Here is a 25,383-nt window from a genome sequence, read left to right on the forward strand (position 1 = left end):
ACCGCACGTTCCCAGAAATCCCTCCTAAAGGTATTGTCTTCTAAACAATCTTTGTTCCAGGATTAGTTAGCTGAAGGATGTTCATCCACTTCGGCAATGCTTGATAAGATTCATCCCAATCACCAAAAACTCTAAGCATTGCTTTTCTCTTAGCTTCCTAAATTCTCCTATAATGGACATCATATCCAAATTTATCCTTCACTATCTGATGTAATGTAGCAATAGAGGTAGTGTGATCCCTCTAAACTACATTTTGGATCTCTCTTGCAATCAATGTAGAGTCCAATTGAGAGTGGTCTTGTGATAATTTAGGGTAAACACAAGTATGAGGACCTGCGTACTTGGTTATCTCAAACATTCCATGGCTTTTACGACGACATGCACAAAGCCTCCAATTACATCCTTCCTGCCACTTCTTACATCTCACTGCCCACAATTGTGGTTCTGATTCACAAACCACCAAATGTTGATTCCGACATATTGCATAACGTTTTACAACATATTGCAAGTCTTCTTTACTCTCAAATCTCAATCCTTTAAACAACTCATTGGATTCATTCCACACTCCGGTACGTGGTGTGAGAGGCTCAGCAGTCATGCTATTTATTGCATCCCAATTCAATTGTTTGAACATTGGGGAAGGCATAATATGTTCACCATCATCTGAAGAAACCTTATTTGTTGGAGGTTCATCATCATAATGCATCTCATTAATCTCGTCCTCATCATAAAATTCCACATCATCATTTTCATTTGTAAATGGGATGTCAACATAATTGTTTGTCGCTCCCATGACTGACTGAGTTACTATTGCCAAATTCCCCCCCATTTCGTCATTGTGTGCTAAATTCTCATCCATTTCATCAATCTGCACTGCCGAATTCCCCTTTGCAGGTATTTCCACATCATGACCCATAATTTCTTGATCAAATGATGGACTTAACTCAGATGAATGATCCCTTGGACGTGTCTGCAAATACATTTCAATAGTATTCGATGGTGGGATTTGTGCTACAACATGAAACATTAACCTTACATCATCATCATCTTTTATTGGTAATTGTATATAGTTAATGTTTCCATTTCCAATCGACATAAGAATTGGATACCGAAATATCATGGATAACATGGTATGAGCGCGATCGATCGACATAACATGACACAACTTATCCTCCAACTCATCATATTTGATCAAATTGTTCACTAAGACAACTTTTTTAGGAGGACAACTGTAACACACCCCATTTGGCCCATCAATTATTTCACCATCCTTATAACACACAATTGTAAGCAAACTTTCCATTGATGTACCTAAAAAGAATCAAATAAAAGATATATAAGACTAAATCAAATTAAATTTATTTTAATTTATCATATTCAATTTAATGTATTTTATATAATTTAATAATCAATACACTTATCAAATTTATAGTTTTTATTAAAATGTACATACAAAATTGAGCTTTTTTTTTGCCACTTGGGGGGATTCGAACCCCCAACAAAAGGTTCAACATGCATCCATAGCTCCACTAGGGCAAACTTGCCCCATGACATATAAGATGCACTAAAGAAATATATATCAAAAGTTAGAATATAAATACAATATTAAAAAAAACACTTTAAATAAAAAATTAATTATAACTATTTTATAATTGAATGAAAATTTTTCATTTAATTGATTAGTAAAAATATATCATAATTTTATTCATAGTGTTTTTACTATTATCAATATATTAAAATTTTATATATTTATCATCATATAATATATCATAATTTTTTAATATTAAATATATTTTAAAATTAAACTATAATCACATTTCACAATATTATCATCAAATAATATTTTATATAATCAATATCCACTTATCAAATTTATAGTTTTCATTAACATGTATATACAAAATTGAGCTTTTTTTTGCCACTTGGGGGGATTCAAACCCCCAACAAAAGGTTCAACATGCATCCATAGCTTCACTAGGGCAAACTTGCCCCATGACATATAAGATGCACTAAAGCAATATATATCAAAAGTTAGAATATAAATACAATACTAAAAAAACACTTTAAATAAAAAATTAATTATAACTATTTTATAATTGAATGAAAATTTTTCATTTAATTGATTAGTAAAAATATATCATAATTTTATTCATAGTGTTTTTACTATTATCAATATATTAAAATTTTATATATTTATCATCATATAATATATCATAATTTTTTAATATTAAATATATTTTAAAATTAAACTATAATCACATTTCACAATATTATCATCAAATAATATTTTATATAATCAATATTCACTTATCAAATTTATAGTTTTTATTAACATGTATATACAAAATTGAGCTTTTTTTTGCCACTTGGGGGGATTCAAACCCCCAACAAAAGGTTCAACATGCATCCCCTAGTTCCACTAGGGCAAACTTGACCCATGATATATAATATGCACTAAAGAAATATATATCAAAAGTAAGAATATAAATACAATATTAAAAAAACACTTTAAATAAAAAATTAATTATAACTATTTTATAATTGAATGAAAATTTTTCATTTAATTGATTAGTAAAAATATATCATAATTTTATTTATAGTGTTTTTAATATTATTAATATATTAAAATTTTATATATTTATCATAATTTATTTTATAATATATCATAATTTTTTTAAATAGATTTTAAAATTAAACATGTTATAATCACATTTCACAATATTATCATCAAATAATATTTTGTATAATGAATGTACACTTATAAAATGTACATACATAAGCTTTTTTTTGCCACTTCGAACCCCCAACAAAAGGTTCAACATGCATCCCCTAATTCCACTAGGGCAAACTTGACCCATGATATATAATATGCACTAAAGAAATATATATCAAAAGTAAGAATATAAATACAATATTAAAAAAACACTTTAAATAAAAAATTAATTATAACTATTTTATAATTGAATGAAAAATTTTCATTTAATTAATTAGTAAAAATATATTATAATTTTATTCATAGTGTTTTTAATATTATTAATATATTAAAAATTTATATATTTATCATAATTTATTTTATAATATATCATAATTTTTTAATATTAAATAGATTTTAAAATTAAACATGTTATAATCACATTTCACATTATTATAATCAAATAATATTTTATATCATTTAATAATCAATGTACATTTATCAAATTTATAGTTTTTATGCATACAAAATTGAACTTTTTTTTTTCCACTGTTGGGGGATTCGAACCCCCAACAAAAGGTTCAACATGTAATCCAACTCCACTAGGACAAACTTGTCCCATGATAAATGATATGCACTAAAGAAATATATATCAAAAGTTAGGATATAAATACAATATTAAAAAAACACTTTAAATAACAAATTAATTAGAACTATTTTATAATTGAATGAAAAATTTTCAATTAATAAAAATATATCATAATTTTATTCATCGTATTAACTGATTCCGTTTACCTTGGAGTTTAGTCTAATTTTCACTCCGTATGGATATCAATCTAACCAGATAAAGGATTCATATAGAAATAAAAATATTTCTTTAACTGATGTATGTGGATTGCCTATTAAAGATCAACATACCTTCTTGCAACAGTTGAGAGCAATGAAACAAATAAAAATATTTCTTATTTGTTTTTAATTTTAACAAAAAAAAAGATAGTATTTTTTATTTTTTATTTTTTATTTTAACAAATAAAAAGTGAAGAATCTCCTTGAATTTAAATTTGAATTTGAATTTGAATTTCAATTATTGTAGGTACTAATCTAATCAGGTTATTATTTTTTTATTTTGTTGCAACCCTCGTTTGATTCCCAAGTTTGTGCAATCCTCGTTTGATTCCCAAGAAAATCCATCCCCCATTTGCTTTCCGAGAAAATCCATGGAAAACCCCCTAAAAAAACAAAATTTCAATTTCAATTTCAATTTCAATTTCAATTTCAATTATTGTAGGTACTAATCTAATCAGGTTATTATTTTTTTATTTTGTTGCAACCCCCGTTTGATTCCCAAGTTTGTGCAATCCCCGTTTGATTCCCAAGAAAATCCATCCCCCATTTGCTTTCCGGGAAAGTCCATGCAAAACCCCCTAAAAAAACAAACAAAAAAATGTTTTTTTTTGCTTCGTGCTTTGTGGATCTGTCCAGGGGTCTCTTTGCTTTTGTGCCATTGGATTTAAATTTCACAAACCCTAAATCCACGATTTTTGAGCCACACTGAAAAACACAACCTTTCCCCTCAAATCATGATCACCTTTCCCCTCAAATCATGATCATATTACCAAATGGCTTATGTTTTTTAATATAAAAAAATTGGACAGATACCCTGTGCGCGGGCTGGACTGGTAGAAAATATTGGGAAAATTTTTTTTTTCAACTTTCCCACACTTTCTTAGCAACCAAACAGAATCACAACAAGCCGAACCACAAAAAAAATTAAAACTTTCTCCATTATTTTTAGTCTACTCAGTTTCATTGTAAAAAAAAAACAAAAACTTTATTTTTTTTACAACTTTCCCACACTTTCTCGATGACCAAACACAACCACACCACCAAATATAACCACAAAACTTACAGAAAACACCGAGGGCAATGGTTTCTCAGATCTGCACTTCACTTCCTTCCTATTGGTGTTGAAGCAAGGATCTCCACCTCATGATCAGCGTGCGGGATAGTGGGTTTTCGGGCAGAGGAGTTTTGATGTAGAGAAGAAAAACGGGAAGGAAAGAGAAGAAAAATGGGAAGGGAAATGGAAAGGGGGGAATGGGTTTTCATATCTCATCCTATGTGTTATCCTACGTGTTCAAAAGTGCCGTAGAATTGGAATTATTTTCCAAACTATGGTATTTTAAATATTATTTTTTTTAATTGCAGTATATTTATCAAGAATCCGTTAAATCTGGAAGGAAGAGTTTAAGACCTGAAATGAAGACGAACCAGGAAAAAGAAGAAGACCTGAAGTGATAACAAAGGAGGAAAAAGAAAAAAAAAGTTGAAATTAAGATCCCAACGAAACAAGAAGAAGAAGATTGAAAGCGTGTAATTTGTTGTCAATCCAAAAACGCTTATGTCACAATTATTTGAGTAGTTCTATCTTCACAAAAAAAAAAAGTATTGTTGATTTTTTTTTTAAATGTCTCCATTGTAACATATATATTTCATGTTTTTTCTTAGAAATTGATGGGAAATATCGGTATTTTATTTATAGATTGATCACATTAATGAAAAATCATGTATTTATATCCATAATTGAGCATTGAAAATGATATAATGTAGGGGTTCACAAGTTTGCCACCGTTGAAAATGTAGAGAGATTTTAGGGGTATTTTGGAATGGTAATTAAATTTATATTTTATTTGGCATTTGTTTGTAAGATAGTAATAAAAAAAATTGAAATGTGAAATAAATTTTGTGGGGAATTTGGAAGGGTAATTTTTTTTGGATTTTATTTGGTATTTGTTTGTTTGTAAGATAGGAATAGAAAATTGATTGAAATGTGAGATAAATTTTTGTTAAGATAATGTGGTGGTGGTTGAAGTATTTTTCATTTATTATATATTAGTTTGGTTTCATTTTTTTTTTTTTGTAGCCATCTTGATTTTTGTCATTTATACAATGAAACCAATATGAAAGAAACAATGATAATTAGTTATTATGTCTATTTTAAAAAAAATGTTGAAGCCTCTAACATATTTAGTGTAGAATAATGAAAATAAAAATGAAAGTTATTTTATAGTATTTGAAATCATATTAGAAAGTTGACTTAATGATTTGATTTAATTTTTAGAAGCAAGCATGATGGTGTTGAACTTCTTAGAAATACAAAGAGACCTATCAAAGCTTAGATACATTATTAGTAAGACAAAATAGAAATATGTAAATTAATCATTTACTTTTTGTGTTGTTGTTATAATTATATTTGTTTGAAATTGTTGTGTGGTAACAATCAATTGGGCATGATCAAAGAAAATGATAAAGGAGTGAAAATAAATGATGATGTAAGAAATACTGCTTTTTTTGCTAATATAATTATTTTATAAAATAAAAATTTGAACTAAGTAGTAAATTAATGTAGTTGAGGAAAATTTTGAGCAAGAAGTGAAACATGCTTCCAAAAGTAGAAAAAAAAATGTCATGGTAAAGTTAAAGGAAAGTTCAAAATAATATTCGCTTCAAAAGGGTGTGGCTCCAAAGGTAAAAGTGTTTTTAATTAATAAAAAGTTTCATTAGTTGTATATTTGTCGAAAATTATATCAATTTAAATATGCTTATGTATCTTTTAAGTTATATTTTTAGACACGATGCTCACACGAGCGAGTGCTTAGAATTATTGAAGAGTTAGAACCAATACAAAAAGTGGTCATATAAGATATTGGATTTGGTAGTCTCTTACAACTTCGATGTACCAAAATTGATCATAACTTGTGTTTTTGGTTGATAAATAGTTTCAATCCAAACTCTTACACGTTAAAAGTGTATAATACTTTATTAAACTGTCATTGATTGATGTTGAATTTATTGTGGGATTGAATGCAAGAGGGTTGAAAATTGATGTGAACAAAGATGTTAGTAATAAGAATGATTTGTGTAAAAATTATTATGATCAGGAATGAAAATTTCTGTTTTTTTCAACGAAACTTTGCGTTTCGAAAGCTGACAAAGTGAAACGGAGGGGCAATATGTCAGCGATGCAATTTATCATAAAAAAAAATTGGCGTCTTTCGACGAAATATCACTGAAATTTCGATTGTAGATCATTAATCAATGATTTTTATTTTTTTTTTAGAAAAGTACTTGAGACGCCAAAATATCACCAATATTTCAGCGATCTCACAATCCTGCTCACCACTGGGCTAACTTGCATGTCATTTTATAATGTGCACTAGAAAAATATATACTAACATTGTGACAAAAACAAAATATTTTAATAAATAAATTAATTTTAATTATTTATTTTTAAATTTAATTTAATCAATTGCTAAAAATATAATAATTACAGTGATAATTTTATTAGCTTTTTTATATCATTTATACATTAATTAAATATAAAAATATAAATATAAGAAAAATTTATACATACATCATCATTTATTTTGTATCATTTAATACAATTGAATTAAATGGATCATAATTTTAATATTAAATATATTTTAAAATTAAACATATTATAATTAAATATCACAATATTATAGTGGAATAATATTTGATGTAATTTAATAATAAATGTACACTTATAAAATTCATATTTTTTATCGACGCATACAACATTATTATCAAATATGATAAATTATATCATACATATATCAAATTTTTTAACAAAACACATTTAAAATGTTTATTATACTTCTAATTACATTTTTATTAGGTTTTTCTTATATTTTCATAAGTTTTGATCAATTTTAGGTCTATCAATATTTCTTCCTAAAATACTTGCCAATATATTTTTTATATATCTGTAAAATTGAAGTACTTATATATCCATGATTATCGATATTTTCATACTTGATTATGATAAAAAGGGGCAATTGTCATTAGTTATGTTAGAAAATCAAATTACAGAGGATATAGAAGATGAGAATGATTTCAAAGTTCATTTTGTATTATTTATGTTGGGTGCATTGTTATGTCTTGCAATGAAGCTATTTGTCCTTCTTACATCTTATGAAAGACCAACTCATTAAAGAAGATGGATTGGGCTAAACTTGTGTTGTCTTATCTCATGCATGGAATTGAAGAGTTTAAGATGAAGAAAGAAAGTGTGATTTGCAGTTGCTTATTGTTTTTTATTTTATTTTATGGTAATGACCTAATATATAATTTATCTTATAGTGAATTTTGAATTTGATATAAAAGCTTTTGTAAATTAACTATATGTCTTTCTAAAATATATTCGTAGCTATTCTACCATGAGCATATATCATTGCAACAAAATTTTCCACCTCTATCTACTCAACCTTCTCCTCAGATTGGTTATGAAAATCTCAATGTAAGCTATAGTTTCCAATCTCGTTGAATATTTCATTTTGTTTTTAGTGATTTTGAATAAGATATGTGTGATATATTCATGAATATATTGTAAGTGAAAATATAGGTTATACAAAATGAGGGAAGAGATGGAATTGACCAAAATAAAATCAGAATGAAGGGTGATACTGAAGAGGAAACTAAGAAAGTTGACAAATTGGAAATCCCCCTACATAAGATGTTCTTAAGCAAGTATTACAATATCTTTTAACTTATATATGTATTAGTAGTTAACATTTATATTATCATATTATTAATCAAGTTCCCATATATCACTAAGTTGATGTTAGGAGCCTAATGGAGATGGATAAAGCATTTGAACAATTGAAGACACAAGTATTTGATTTGTGTCATGGTGGGAGTAGTAGTAGTAGTAGTAGTTATGAAAGTGTTTTTACTGAATTTGAGGCCAAATATAGAACATTCAAAGGACTATTCCTTGCTTCAAGAGACAATGAGAAGCGAAGAGAGAGCGTAATATTCCTTCATGCGAGAGAAGTTTGGAAAAGAATGAGAAAGAAAAAAAAATGAACATTATGTTGACACTTTGTCAACTAACAAGTTATCCATAGAGAACTTGAATGGAAAAAAGAAAGATGTATCTCCTACATCATCTAAAGTACACATCATTCATAAAGAAAATGTTGATATTTTACCACTTCGAATGAAAAGACCTACCAAGGATAATGGAAAGGTATCTATAATTTCAAGATGTGTATTTTGGTTATAACTACTTATCCATTACATATTATATATATGTATATTAATGACATTTTCCATGTTAGGAACCGTTATGATCGCTATGTGGTGTTCTTGGTCATATAATGAAAACATGCACAACTAAGGAGAGAAAATCAAGTAGATTCAAGGTATCCCCATTTGTACAAAATTTAGCAAAGATGGGAAAGCGTATAACATCTAAGGTATAATACAAATTATGCAATATCATTTTCTCTTTTCTCAAACACCACATTTATAGCTAATAATTATCCTTTGTTTTCCATATAGGCAATTCTCATGTCCATTTGGGAAGACGTGGTGGATTCACAATTATTCATTATACTTGAATATCTTGTTAATGATTATCTTTTCAATAAATCATTGTCAAGAAAGTTTGTAGTGTCTTCAACATTCATAGATGAATTATAATACTTTTAGGTAATGTTTTTCCATGTGTCTAAAAATTTTTGTATTATATTATTGTTGTAGTAAACTTCTTGTTGACTTCGATCATGAACATGGACTGTGTGGAGATTTTGAGTATTTATATCATGGACAAAATTTGTTGGATGTTGTAAGTATATATTTCATTCATATCAATAAATTGCTTTATGAATGAAATAAATGTTATTAAAGTTATTATGTACCATAAGTGATCAATCTAGAAGCATCAGAGTTTAATATTTTTGAGAGGCAATTCATAAGGATACGAAGTATAAGATGCGATCTCTTGATGACATTTTCAGTAAGCTCATCTCTTTCGTCTTGTTTAGGTATATATTAAGTATAATATACTAATGTTTGCCTTATATTGTATGATTAGCAAATGATTTTGTCCAAGAATCCAAAACCTATATTTGATTGAAAAAAATCAATCATAAGTACTTTACTGAATTGGATGATTGTGAGAAGGTTAGTAATAATTTATAATGTTTTATTGCATATATCAAAGTTAGAGCATATATGGTTTTGACCTTCAATAAAGTTTGATAATATCAAAATTTTCCTCTTTTACAACTATTCATTCCAATGCATGACAATTGTCCAGATTATTGGTATTTATGCGTGATCAATGTTAAAAATTATAATATCCAAATTTTGGATTCATTGCGATCAAGAAGTAGGGATGAGTTTCGATATAACAGTATGAAAACAATGATATGCTTTCAAACTATGTTCTTTTTTTTTTTTTTTTATGTATTGGCACAATTATTAACACTTTGAAAATGAATCAAGTTGAATTTTTTAAAACCTTTTTCAAGCTTGTTGATATAAGGAAAAATGTCTTCTAGTTCTCCATTGATTGGCTACCTTCGGTCCCAACACAAGATAATTAGTTAGTATTAATACATGACTCACATGAATATTGTTTATTTGAGCTATAATGATCGCATCCTTTTACTAAGTTGATTTTCATTTCTTTTATTTTTATTAGGTGGGATTGTGGAGTCCATGTGATTAAACATATACAGACATTCGAAAATGGTGATCCTATCAAGGCCTCTAGCATATCAAGTACCACTCAAATACGTCAACAAATAGCAATTGATTTAGTACAAGGGACACGTGGAAAAACAAACGATTTTAACTATTGTTTGTACAAATATATCCATAAGAGTAATGAAAGATTATTATTATGAAATTTGTTGTTTTTTCAATCTTTGTCATTTGCTTCTCCATATATGGTTATTTTCATGAGAAGAAGTAGTAACATTGGAAAACCATATAGGGTCCATCATAATTACCATTATGGACTGGCTGAGCTTTCCTCAATCAATAACGATGAAGTAGTCAATCGGTTTTGAAGGGACATAGTTTAATGTTTTGGCCTTTTTGGTTGTAATCTAGACACATAGGAGATGTTCAATTTTTTTTCATGATGAAATTACACTTCTAGCCATTTTTTTAGGATTTAGTTTGCAAATTCCTCTATTTTGGTCATATGTTGATTGTTCTGTGTAGTGTCGTTGTTGTGAGTACTAATTGGTGTCCAAGTAAATAATTTAGGCTTTTGTATTCTAATTTAGACATATTGAAGATGTTCTCCATTTTTTATCTTCATGAAATAAGACCTCTAGGTATTTATTTAAGATTTATTTTGTGAATACCCCTGTTTTACCCTATTGATGATAGTTTGAATGTTATTGATAATTTGGTCCCCTTTATGCATGCTTATGAACTCTTTTGATTATTGATTCACATTGTAGACATATTATGCACATTATTTGAACCTTCCTTTAGATCAAAACTTTTCATTTAGTATTTTATTTAGACTAATTTTTGTAAGTGAATATATGTTGGTTAGTTCTGAATTCTTGAGCATGTATATTATATCTTGTTCCTCTTGTTCACACCTTTTAATATTTTTACTTCATGATTTAAGATATATTACATATTTTGTGGGGGTTAGCATATAATTTTATATTCATTACATTGCTTGTGAACTAATCTTATTGTTTTATGAAAACATTTAGCATGCAATTAAGGTACACTCCTTTCTCTCCTCGTTTATTGATTTTTTGGATATGCATGACTTGTTTGAGTGATATTTGATTATGTTTTCATTATTGCTTTGATATATCCATTGATTCTTGATATCCACTTATTTACAAATCAATTTTTGTAGTTACCTCAACTTGAATAGTAGAGACCTTTATTTAAGGCTTAGATGTGTGTTACCTTATGGTACCTTCCAGATAGGTAGCCTAATCCTCGAACTTGGACTTAGTTTTCTCAAACTTTGCTTTTCCAAATAAGAATCATTTTTTAGGGTTTTATTTCTTATTTTGTTTTCCCTTAAAATAAATGAAAATAAGTGGTGACTCCAATTTTTACAAAAATTAAAATTTCACTAAAAAATGAGTCTCGCCATAGAGTGGGAACACACATGAAATATGTGAATCCATAGTATGCAACTTGGATATTAGTTGATTTTGCTCACTCAACTGCTCTTTTAGAGGGGACACCTAAACAAAATCTCCCATATTCACTTATATTTCTTCTTTTAAGAACGTGCAATGCCTTTCATTACCTTTAGTTGTTGCCTTGTCCACTCATCAAACAAATTAAACTAAAACTACTCAAAACAAATTTCTATTTTTTTAAAAAAAAAAACTACCCTAAAATTAATGAAATAAAATGGAAAAAGTAATTACATTAAAATGATTACTTTCCCTTTCTTTTCAAATCATGGGGTCTTTAAGAAATACCATATTTTTCATCAAGGAGTATAAGTATAACAAGTCAAAATTTTGCTTTCATACTTCATCATATAAGTATCAACGTTTTTATTAATGATCAAAACATCTTAAATACAACTATTAAATATAACAAAAAAATCATAGTAGATAACCTAAACAAGATCTTCATGCTGCTTCTAATGACTCTTTTACTGAATTTGGAAAGTAATTTAAAATAGTGTTCTAAATAGCTCAATAGAGAAAGTTTCCATTATAAGATTCAAGCAACAAATATATATCCATTCAAGGTATACAATTGGTATATAGCAATCAAGTTCATAGTAGCATCATTAAAAAAACATAATCATCTTTAATAATAAAGCTAATAAGACTTAAAATTAGTAGCTTAAGCATTTTATCATATGGTACTTTATTCTTCTTCCTTTAAGGGTTCTTACCTAAGGACTGTTGTGCTAACTTAATCTTTCTTACGGTCACTCTTTATGATGCCTTTCATCATATTCCCTAACACCTTAAGCACTTTTGTAGTGTTACTTATGCTACAAAATTGTATTAGTCATAATCAAACAATTTATATAACATATGATTTCATATATGATAGCACCTCAAAATATCTTCATAACTTCACCAAGCTCTTATATTGCATAGTCTCTCAATCTTGAGAAAATATTGAGTTTGTGCCAAAGTTTGCAATGACTTTGACTTGTAATGAGACCCTAAAATAGCTATTTATTCCCTATAGATTAAGTCACTATTGATGGAAACTTGTGGCAACAATTATTCTTAATAAAGACACCATGATATCTAATAGAAATTGATACAATATGTCCCATTGGGTGATCTTAAGGACGTGTGTTCAAGAAAATTATAATTGTAATAGTTCCTTAATTAAAGAACTTGACATAAACTCTCTATGAGTTAGAGTACATTAATTGATCACATAATAGAAGGATTTGAGACTCAAGGATTATAAAGATAATCTTGAGAAGTTGATACATTCACCTTGTTAGATTACAGACATCAGCTCATGGAAAGCCTACATACAATGGATAGTAGGTTATGGACTAGAACACTTTTTTCTGGTTGTAATATAAATAGGATATTAGAGTGCAGTTGACTATAATGGAATGTTAAGTCAATTTCAAAATTGGATTCTCAAGAAGCCAGTATTTATCTATAAATCTCAATGTTCCCCTCTTGAGCTCTTATTCCTTGATAACATGATTTATGAGGGTTGTTTTGAGTTCTTTATTCACTTGTATCTATAAGGGTGTTTTGGTAATTACACAAGGTTTCATAAGAGCTTGTGAATAATCTCTCTTTACTAAAGTAATTGATTAATTAAAGCCCAACGAGATTATGATTAATTAATTAGAAACCAAATGGGCTAGTTTTAGTGATTCAAGCCCAAGATAGGCTCAAGTCACTTAAGCTCACTGGAAGCTTATAAAAACCTCTATTTAGGGTTAGGGTTTTAGTCTTTTAATAGTCTTCCTCTTCACTTATAAAGAGAGAGCTCTAAGGACCTTTTTTAGCCTACCATTTTTAGAGTCACCTTAACCTTCTAAGTCAAGCTTTAGATCCTTCGACTAGAATTCTTATCTACATGTGGTTGCATTTGTGAGCCTTGGGTGCCACTTTGGTTTTAACGTGTATCCAACACTCCCTTCCTTTGGTCAAGATTTTGGTGTGCTCAAAGATCAGTGCAAGTTATCAATTGGACCACTCTTTGTGTGTAGTGTTGGCTCTCTCAAATTATTTGTCGAGTCTAGCATGGATTCTCCTTAGGACATCCATCAATCATCATTTCTTGAGTTAACACTTTCTATTAGTTTGTTGTTGCACATTCTGCTTAGCATTTTGGGCTATGTTCATCAATCATGTTTACCCTTTTGTATTTTGCACCTCTTGTGGGCTTGGTACCTCATTCTCTATTTGGTACACTTGATTCCACTTTCAGCTCAATATTTTCATTAAAGAAAGGTGAAAGACCTGTCCTCACATTTACACTATTTTTTTTTCTAAGATTCACCTTGATATCCTTATTATTTTCCTTTATGGAGCTCAAGTTGAAAGTTGAGTAAATGATATCTAGTTAAAGATGGAGTATTGACCTTGTGATAGTATCTCTTTTCCCATCTCATTTATTTTGGATCATTGATAAAAATTCTTTAGTCATATTTGTAGACATCATAGTGAACACCTCTATGACTCTAGATTTTCTATCATATATCCAAATTTTGATTGTCATTATAGGACCATATATCATGTGTTTTGTTATATTGTCGATGTGAGGCATTTATTCACTTTCACTTGATGATCATGAGACCTGACCCATCATGGAGGGTTTTGAGCTTATTGACCTAGGGAGTTCGAGATTGTGACCAATTTTATCTTATGATCAAAGCGGTACTTTGTTTACTTCCATTGTTTGGCCTTCTCATCCCAACATATTCTAGCCTTGTACGATACCATATATTTTCTTTCTATCCTTTCTTCAATCAAATCAAGTAGGGTTTGAGAAGATTAAGCCTGAGGTTGATTTTTCAAGACAAACAAGGGTGGCTTATGATAAGTGAGTTGTTTTTTTGATGATATTATTAACTATTCTATGGTTGAGGGGATCATCTTTGAGATTATTATCAAGCATCTAGAGTGGGGTCTTCCACATGATTCTAAAAGGTTGACATTGCTATTTTGGATGGATATTAATTGTTAGTGTTGACCTTGTGAAAGCTTGAAAGCACAATGTTTGAGGTTGTGTTTAAAGGATGTGTAACCATCATTTCATGGGCCTATTTACCTAGTTACCCTTATAGAGTTATCCCTTGCTAGCCAGTTGAGCCATGTACACTTAGCTTTTTCATTTATCACGTCACTTACATCTTTTCTCATACCTTGGGTTGGGACCTCTTGACACACCTTGTGTATGGATAGGATCACTTAGTTTGTGGACATGACAATTGCTTCATCTTTTGTATTTATCATATATGTGTGACCATTCTTGTTCTTCCTTTTGTACCTCTTTTTGATGCTTGTTGTACCTATTTGAGTCATTGTTCATTATTTTGTCACCATGAGTTCTAACTTGCACATATGGTTTGACCTTTTGTATATATATGTCAAGATTTTTCATCAAGCTACATTGGGATCATTGTATATGTTTTCCCTGAGTTCAATGATTTGTTTATTGCACAAAAAAAAAAAAAAAAAAGATGTAATGTCATTCTTTGTTAGTAGCCTATGTAACAATTTTGGTCCTCCCATTGTATATATATACTCTATATGTATATGGAGATTGAATTATAGGTTTTATCCCTATTTATGACATATTTTTGTGACTCATACATATGATCACATTTCTCGTTCAAAGTTTTACCCATATTTATATTGGTCATGCCCTTGGTTTTTACTCATATTTTGAGTTATCATCCATCAACATTGTCTATTTTACCTTTAAACATTGCATGATTCCTTTGTTCATTTGATCTTATTTCAAAGTTTCACATTTCACCTTTCATTTAGTTGACTTATTCATGTAGATTATTGTGTACCTGTACAGTACTTCCATTGGTTCATTACCCTTTTCACTTATTTGATCTTCTTGTTCATCCAGTCATATGTATCATAGTCTAGTTGACTTGTTCACCTTCCTTGTTGTTTGTAGAATAAAGTATTTGTGAAGTCCATGACCTTAGAGTTTCTTTATTTGTTGCATTGTGTATGCCAGAGGCATGGGGATTATATCATTGGGATTATTAAGCCTAGTTTCTTTTCATTTATTTCACCTTATTATCGTAGCCTACGTTATATCCTAAGTCTTGAGACCACCCTTAGGCCTTGACATCATGCATCATGTTTAATAGCTCAAATATGGGTGAAACTTGAGATTAGTTGGAGATTATGAGATTACCTCATATTGGGTCATAACCCTCTAAGTAGTGATTGATTTGGAGACAACAATTTATTTTAAGGCATGGCCATGTTAGAGAGCATTCTTATTAGAGCATAACCACTTAGCTTGGTTCCCTATAGTAGGGCATAACCTTCTCATCTATGAATTGATTTTCAAGATGACAATTTATACTTTGGCAAAGCAATTTCAAAGATATTCTTACTAGAGTGGAGGTCATCAGATATCCCATTCACATCAAAGTACGAGAGGTAGTTGGGAGATGTTGATTTGATATGATTATACTAGGACAAAGCCATTTGAGAAGATATTCTCATTCTAAGGCATATCCACCTCATTGGATTTTGACATTAAGATTCAATTGTTTGCTTATCATTTGAGTTGCATAAGATTTTTGGAGATGTTGACATTTTGGATTCAATCTTCTCAACATACTTGTTCTAATTTAGATACCTACTTACCTATATTACATAACCAAATATTCTACATTTGCTATTTTCACACCTATATCCATCTTGTTGGACCTTGATCGATATTTTCTATTGTGCCTACCCATTTTATCATCACATGGGAACTTATTCCACTCTCTTGATTAAAGGAGAATGGAAATCAGTCCTAAATTTCCTCATTAGGCTTCCATGTGCCTTTTGGACATTGGGTTCAACATTTTCCATAATAATAAGGCCCGATAAATTGTTGATGAACTTGTGATGATGTTGTTCTTTTGATAGTTGGCACTTCGTGTATTGACTTACTTGCATTTAGACTCAGATCCTTAGTTAGCTTTGTTTTTGTCCATCATTTATTTTTGTTTTATCAACATAGTCTCATGATGTATGGTTTTGGTGTTTGATAGAGCCTAGACATTTTTCATGGCATTATTGTTGAGCATATCTTAGAGTGTAACAATTTTATGGCATTCCACATCTTATGTTTGTCATTGTCACATACTAGGGCACACCCATTTCTTTGAGATTATTAGATTTTTAGCAAACTTCATTGCCACTTGACTTGGTTTTTTATTTTTACGAGTTGTCATACTAGGGCATACCTGCCATTTCATAGAGTTTGTTTGCATCATTATCTTAGTCATCTTTCAACCTTGAGCCATGGTTTTATATTGTCATTATCTCAGTCATCCTTTGGCCTTAAGTCATGTTTTTAAATCATCTTCTCAGTTATCCTTCAACCCTTAGTTATGCCATCATATTACTATTTTTATCTTAGATTCTCTATGAACTTGAGTTGCACTTTTAGTTCATCTTTGTCATAGTCATAGATTGACCTTGACCTGCACTTTTAGATTGTCTTTCAACCTAGAGTTGCACACTCAATGTTATTTTAGTTATCCTTTTGGCCATCATAACCATTTCTTCTCATCATAGATTGACCATGAGTCGTACCAGTAGATATATTTCTTTTTGTCATCTTTCAACCTTAAGTCATAACATTGAGTTTGGGTTTGGGCTTTTTTTATTTATTTATTTTCATTTTTATTTATATTTTCTATTGGATCTAATTAAATTTGGTTGACTTGCATCTCATTTTAAGTCTTATTTATTTATTTTGTTTTGCATGGGCTAAATCCACTACATCTATTAGGTTCTCTTGGTTGAGCATGGATGCCTTCCACGTGAGGGGTTGGGTTTTCTCGTTGGAAGGCCTTTAAAAGGATTAGAATCCTTAGGGTTTAAGATAGTGTTGTGGACAACATTTTAAGGAGGACAATTGCTTTGATTCTCCTACTCTATTTCTCTCTCTCTCTCTCTCTCTTTCTATTTTTCTTTAAGTAAAAAAAAATGTCACTTTTTTAACAAAGTTTTTTTAGATAAAAATTGAACTAAAATAATTCTTTGAAGAAGCATTTGTAATAAAAGTTGTAAAGTCATTTTTAAAAATTGAAAATTTCTTTTTAATAAAATAAATATAAAATATTTTTTAATGTTTATTTTAAATAAATTTAAAATCTTTTTTAACAACAAATTTGATTTTTTTTTGTTTTTATTGAATTGGGATAATTTGCAAAGTTTTGATATAAAATTGAAAAAACATCTTTCTTTAAACCTAACAATAATGAAATCTTTTTTTTTTTTTTTTTATAAAATTGAATTCAAAAATCATTTTTTTTAGTAAAAAAACAAAAACAATATCTTTTTTATAAAATCAAATAACAAAAATCATTTTTTGTAAATAAAAATTGTATTGAAAATATTTTTGGTAAATACAAGTTGTAAATAAGAATCATTTTCTTAATAAAATTGAATTTGTCGTAAAATAATAAAGTGAAAGGAGAAGAAAACGAAAAAGAGAAATTAAAATATAAGAAGATAAAATGAATTTTCATTAGAGGTATCTCCCTTTTATAGAGAGTTACAAAGAGATATACATCAATATGGATGATCATCTACAAGTACCCATAATCCAATAAATTCTCATATTTTATAACACTTCCCCGTGGATGATCATAAGAATATGCCTCATTAAAACTTTATTAGGAAAAACCCTATGTGAAAAACCCTAGTAAAGGAAAAAGAGTACAATATTCTTGTGGATTACTACAATCGCCTCGTTAAAAACCTTGTCAATAAAGCCCAGTGGGACAAAACCTGGACGAAAGGAAAAAGGGTACAGTGTAGTGATATTTTTATCAATTAGCTTCCCCTCATGTTGACATGATTATATTTTCCCTAGTTGCACAACATGGAGATCTTTGAGTCGACGTATTTCAATGAGCTTCTTGAGTATTGTAGTCGAAAATGCCTTTGTGAATAGATCTACTAAATTATCACTTGATCTTACTTGTTGAATAGAAATTTCATCACTCTTCTAGAGTTAATGAAAGTAAAAGACTTGGGCGATATATGCTTGATTCTATCGCCCTTAATGTATCATTCTTTAATCTGTATAATGCATGCAACATTATTAACTTGGTAGCATTACCTCTGATGGAGGGTAGTCCACATGTTTCCATTATTTGCTTGATTGATCTCCATAATATTGCCGTACCACCATAGATAAATACATACCTCATTTGAGATCGAGTTTTGTGGAGGTCTAAAAGATAGTCAGCATCTACATATTCAAACTATTAAGATTATGATAATTTGGAATAACATAAACTCATGTTATCGTAGTACATGATTGACTTTATTCGAATGTATCTGAGTTGGTGCAAAACTATATCTCGTAAGTAAATTAACAAAGAATGGAATATCTAGTCGTGTATAATTTGCAAGATTCATCAGTGTACCAATAACATTGTAATATGGTACTTCTAGACCAAGTAGTTTTTCATTATCTTCTTTAAGATGGAAGGGATCCTTTTTTTCACTTCAAGTGAACTAACTATCATCGAAGAACTTAATGGATAAAATGTACCAATATGAAAGTGCTTCAAGACTTTCTTTGTATATGTTGAATAATAAATTAATATTTCATCTAAAAAGTACTCGATCTGCAAGCCGAGACAAAAATTTTGTTTTCTAAGATATTTCATTTCAAATTTACTTTTCAAATAGTCAACTATTCTTGTAAGCTCTTTAAGAGTTCCAACAAAATCCAATGTTCCACATATACTATAATAATTGCAAATATTGAATCTAATGAATATGCATAGACAAATAAGGTAATACATACATACTTCCCATTTCAAATATTCATTGAAGTGATTGTGCCACATGCCTTTCGACTACTTAATCGATACAAGGATCTTTGTAGCTTAATTGAGTATATGCTATAATGTTTTGAATTAGTTGCTTTAGGCATTTGAAACCATTTAGGGATTTTCATATATATGTCATCATCTAAAAATCCATATAAATATGTAGTAACAACAATATGCAGTAAATCTAGTCTTTTTGAGACTGCTAAATAAATTAGATGTCTAAATATGATTGCGTTCATCATAGGAGAATATGTTTTCTCGTAGTCAATACCAAGTCTTTGTGAGAAACCTTGAGTTATGAATCATGCTTTATATCTCATGATTTCATTTTTCCCATTGCACTTTCTTATAAATACTCATTTATATCCAACAAGTTTTACAACTTCAGGCGTCTGGACTATAGGTCCAAATACTTCTCATTTTTCTAATGACTCAAATTTTGTCGGGATATAATCTTTTCATTTTGGCCAATCTTTTCTATATTGGCATTCATCCATAGTTTATGGTTTGGGATCCTCATCATTTCTTATGATGTCAATAACTATTTGGAAAGAAAATATATTGTCAATGACAGGAGTATTTCAATCCTATTTTTCTCAGTGTATAAGTAAATAATTGAGATATCATCAATATCAGATACTTATACCTTTTCAAGAGCAAATTGTAAAATATATGTCTCTCATAAGGCTACTTGTTTAAATTGTGCCTCTTTAAGGGTTGCTTGAGACTGATCAGTCATTTTAATAACTCACTTTATATGCAACTTCTTCAAGAAAGTCACCTTTCATATATCTTTCCTTGTGTTTTCTTCTTCTAAGGAACGTGTTTAACTCTTTAAGGTTTACCACACTTCAAGCGTCCCATAGACTCATTATTTAATTGTCATTCAGGAACATAAACTCATTATTTAATCGTCCTTCAAGGGCATCAACTCATTATTTAATCGTCCTTCAAGGACATCAACTCATTATTTAATCGTCTTTCATGGACATCAATGCATTATTTAATTGTCCTTCAAGGACATCAATTCGTACTAGAATATTCTAGGTCAATGAAAATGATTTTGTCACTTTCTTTGATCAATTAAAGCATTGGTAGTTGATTTGCAAGTCCTTGCAAATAAATAATCTTTTGAACTTTCAATTCACATTGATTAGTAAGAGGATCAAGATAAGTCAAAGTCAATGCATTCCAAATAATTTCACGCCGTTCTTTTGGAATTGGCTCTTCGCCTCTTAATGGTGGGAAAATTGTCTCATTAAAATAATAATTTGTACAACATTTCATTCTCTCTTTCAAGTGTATAAGTAGACTAGTCACTAGATAAAAACTTCTAGTTTTTATTATGTACGTTCATACAAATTTACAATGAATTAATGTATCATTGTTTACCCCAGAGGACCAAGTTAGTCTTATAAGATTTTTTTGGATCTAGCATAGTATAAAGTGTCATTCACATGGAATTAGATACTACTAGTGACATAGTATAAGCTCTTTTGGAGCCTTTAATCAAGTTTCTATCACTTAATATAATATTAACATTGTTTGTCATCAATGTTGTACAATTAATGAGATAAGAGTTTCATCAAAATAACAAGTCATAAAACATGTCATAAAGACCTCACCTTTAGAGAGTTGAAGAAATATTATCATAGAGAAAGAGAGTTAAAATCAATGGAAAAATACTAGTCATCAGTGATGACTTGCCTTAATAAGTTGTGTAAAAGCAATGAAAACATATGTAATACAACAAAACAAATAAGTGTGAAGCAATTTATACACAAAAAAACTATGAAGTATTTCAATAATAAAACAAATTGTAGTGATAGATCAATAATTTTATTCAAAATATCATTATGATCTAAATCAATGTGCAAAAATTAATTCATAAATCAACGTTTGAAGAGAACATATCATGATTTAAAGCATCTTGTTGTCTCAAAACTTTAATTGAAATACTACAAATACATCTAAACATATATGTAAAGATATAACATAATATATTGAGAACAATAGTTGAACCTATTGTAATTTCAAAATTATTTTTGGATAATGAAATTATTACATTAATAAAAATATCATATGTGGCAACATTCATTAATATATATTATTTTATATAACTCAAAATTTTCAATCATAAAAACATGTCTTAAAGAAAATTGACATGCAAAATCAATTTATTAATCATATGACCAAGTCATATATTTCACATGTATAAAAAAAATAATATATCATAATTTCATTATTAAATTCTCAATAAGTAAATCCAAATAAAAAAAATGTTATCCAAAATTTTCAAAATATAAGTACATATGTTATCCAAAAATCTCAACTTTCTATATGAAACAAGCATATTTTACATAAGATGTTGGAAAATCTTAACTATCATATCAAAAGATTATTGTGTATTAAACAACTAGAATAAAAAAAAAATCTAAAATATCACCTCTAACACAAGAATATTAAGTATAAATATCATACTTTCATGTAATCCAAAATTCCACATCTATATGTAAAATTTTCTACTAATGACAGTATAACCTCTAATAATAGGAGTTCATAAAAAAATTATTAAGAACTTACCTATTTGTATAACTTGATATACAAAATATTAATATTTTGATAATATGTAAATATTATCTATATGCTTGTTATCATAGCTTCAGGCTATAATATATTTTATTATAACTTTTAATTATATAAATTTCATAAAGTTGTATAAAATTGTTAGTTAACAATTTTGTTCTCTATAGCTTCTAGCTATAAGAAAGTATATATTAACAACTTTGGCGTAACCTTTGATTAGTACAGAGAATATTAATTTTCTTATTTTCATAACTTCGAGTTATGAATAATAATATTTATATAACTTTTGGTTAATAATATAAATTTATAATAAAATATATATATATATATATATATTTTCATATAGCTTCTGGCTATACAAGTTTTAACAATTATTAATTTACTAACTTTTTTTTCATAGCTTCAGGCTATGAATAATTAAAATTTAAATAATGTTATAATAACATTAAACAATTGACAATTATTTCATGATATAACTTCTAGTTATACAACAAAATTTAAAAATTTTATGTATCTTCTAGGTACATGGTTGTTCATTGACAATTTTGTTTTGTATAACTTCAAGTTATACAAGAGAATTAGAAATTGTGTGCACAACTTTTGGCTATGAAACAATTATTAATAAAAATTGTTTCAATAATTCATGGTTAAGAAATATGCATGAATATGAAATAAAAATTAAAGGTCAATATTTTTCATAACTTCGGATTATGATTATTTTGTCAAAATAAGAATATATGCAAATTTGTTCATGGTGTCAGGTTAGAAACTATTTTTTATGTAAATTTGTGTATAACTTCAAGTTATGAAGTATTCATGTATAACTTCCGGTTACACAATATAATTAAAATAAATTAAAGAAATTAAAAGTTAATATATTTCATAGCTTCAGACTATGATTATTTTGTCAGAATATGAAAATATTTAAATTTGTACATAGCTTTAAGCTATGAACTATTTTTCATATAAATTTGTGCATAGCTTCAAGTTATGAACTATTCATTGTGTAGATTTGTGCATAACTTCATGCTATGAACTATTCATTTTATAGTTTCTGGCTATATAATATTATTTTGTATAACTTCCAATTATACTATATAATTAAAAACAAATAATTATGAGTTATATACATAGCTTATGACTATATATTTGTAATTTTGGATTTATACATAGTTTCAGAATATGAACTATTCATTATATAGCTTCTGGTCATATAATATTGTTTTATATAACTTTCAATTATATAGTATAATTAAAAAGTAATTAAGGATCTTATGCATAGCTTCCGGCTATGTATTTGTAATTTTATAATTTACCCCATAACATTTGGTTATGAAGGTTGTGCATATTTTCATAACTTTTGGTTATAAAATTTTTTCCATTTAACTTCTAATTATTAAATAATTAAAATCTGTAATTATATGAAATATGATTTTGCGGACCCCGCATTTCGGCTCAATGCGTTTCCCACTCGATGGCGAGCTCGATTTTTATTTGAAAAATTGATTTTTATTTTATTTATTAGAAAATGACTTGGAGTCGCCACTTATTTTTTGTTTTATTTTTAAAGGGTAAACAAAATAAGAAAGAAAAACCCTAAGTGTGACTCCTTATTTTGGAAAAGGCGGTCTATGAAAAACCGGATCGGGTTCGGGGGTCAGGTTACTTATTGGGAAGGTACGGTAAGGACCGTAGCACCCCTCTAAGTCCCTAAAGTTGGGTCTCTACTTATAAAATGAAGCTGACGTGACAATGATGAGGAAATCAATGAGTACTCAGCATGATCGCACATATGAGAATCAGTACATGCATAGAGAATTACAAGAATGGGAGTGGACACGTACCTAAGTGAAGAGCCGCCATGCGCTATCAAGAAATAGGGTTAGAGCACAGTTAAGAAATAATCTCATGCATGTCACAGATCAGAATAAATCAATCATGCATGGCAATCAAATCAATCAATCAGTCAATCAATCATGAAGTCATATATGTCGGGCCCCCACCAAAGCCCGTTTATTTTTGCATGAATTAAATCCATAAATTCCATAATTTGGAATTACGAAATTTGATTCTTGCTCATTTTTAAAACATTAAAAAAAAATAAGAAAGGTGTGGAAAAGAATTGCCGAAGAGAAAATGGCAATCTGTTTTATGGAGAATGGGATTTTGGGACCTAGAAACTCTGAGAATGAAGTTAAACATGGAGTTGGAATTATTTAAAGACTAAAACCCAGAAATTTATTTGAAGAAAAGGACTTGGAAAAATTATTTTTAAAAAGTCAAAGATGGCAAAAATGGGAAATGGCACTTGGATCAAAGGTGACCATGCAAGCACCTACCTCAGAGGTTTGACTGGATGCAGACATCCCACTGCAGTTACTGCATCCCGAAGATATGACACGTGTCTAAAATTGAGAGACTCCGCTCCTTTGCTTCCTAACAAAAACTACCTCAGGATGCGTATAGATAACCCCAGAGTCCATATCATAGACCACATGACCTTCTTTGCCTGCTATCACCTCTACACATGCCACCTCATCCTCCTCTGTCTTGTGAGTTAAAATGGAACCTGGAATCAAAGCTGCTCTGAGCTAGTGAAGCTACTGGATGCTGCTGAAATCCTTAATTTGGGCAGCACCTGAAATCATCACAAGAACATCTCCATTCTAAAATTCCCGGAAATTTGCTGCCTTGATTTCAACGCCGGTGTAATTGAGTGACATGACAAGTGCATGGCTTTGCATTCTAGATACCACTCTTCTTATTCAAACCCTTACATTCTCCACGTGCTAGTCGCGAGCCGAGTCCACTAACAAAATGTTTTCAATCAAACCAAGCTGGAATAATCTTCTCTTGATTACTCAATTAGTATTAGAGAATACATTCCATCGAGGTACATTTGAACACAAATAGAGCCGGCGAGATGTGACTCCATTTTCAGAAATTTGGGGCGTGGACCTGAAGCAGAAATTGTATTGGCATTTGGCAGATATCCCACACGTCATATCTTCCTGAAGATAAATTAATGGGATTCAGCCATGTAGAGGTAGAATAGTGTTCCCTTCACTCAGCTTCTTCAATATCGAGAAAATCATCATCATCATCGCTATTATCTTCACTTTCTGCATCCTGATGTTCGACAGTCTTTAGGTCTTTCTCAATGACACGCAACATCCGAAGCAGTCCATCATCCGTGACTTCATCACAGAAATATAGAAAAAAGAACCTGCTCAATGGCAGACCGCATTGG

General features: G+C 29.2%; 1 protein-coding gene across 1 annotated transcript; it reads right to left on the minus strand.

The window, feature by feature from the left end:
- Positions 1–241: 241 nt before the first annotated feature.
- Positions 242–1,303, minus strand: LOC132253507 (uncharacterized). Its single transcript, XM_059735692.1, has one exon. It carries the CDS (start codon positions 1,301–1,303, stop codon positions 242–244), a length of 1,062 nt encoding a protein of 353 aa, XP_059591675.1.
- Positions 1,304–25,383: the final 24,080 nt, after the last annotated feature.

This window comes from Vitis vinifera, chromosome 3 (assembly GCF_030704535.1).
Source record: "Vitis vinifera cultivar Pinot Noir 40024 chromosome 3, ASM3070453v1".
Classification (NCBI taxonomy): domain Eukaryota; kingdom Viridiplantae; phylum Streptophyta; class Magnoliopsida; order Vitales; family Vitaceae; genus Vitis; species Vitis vinifera.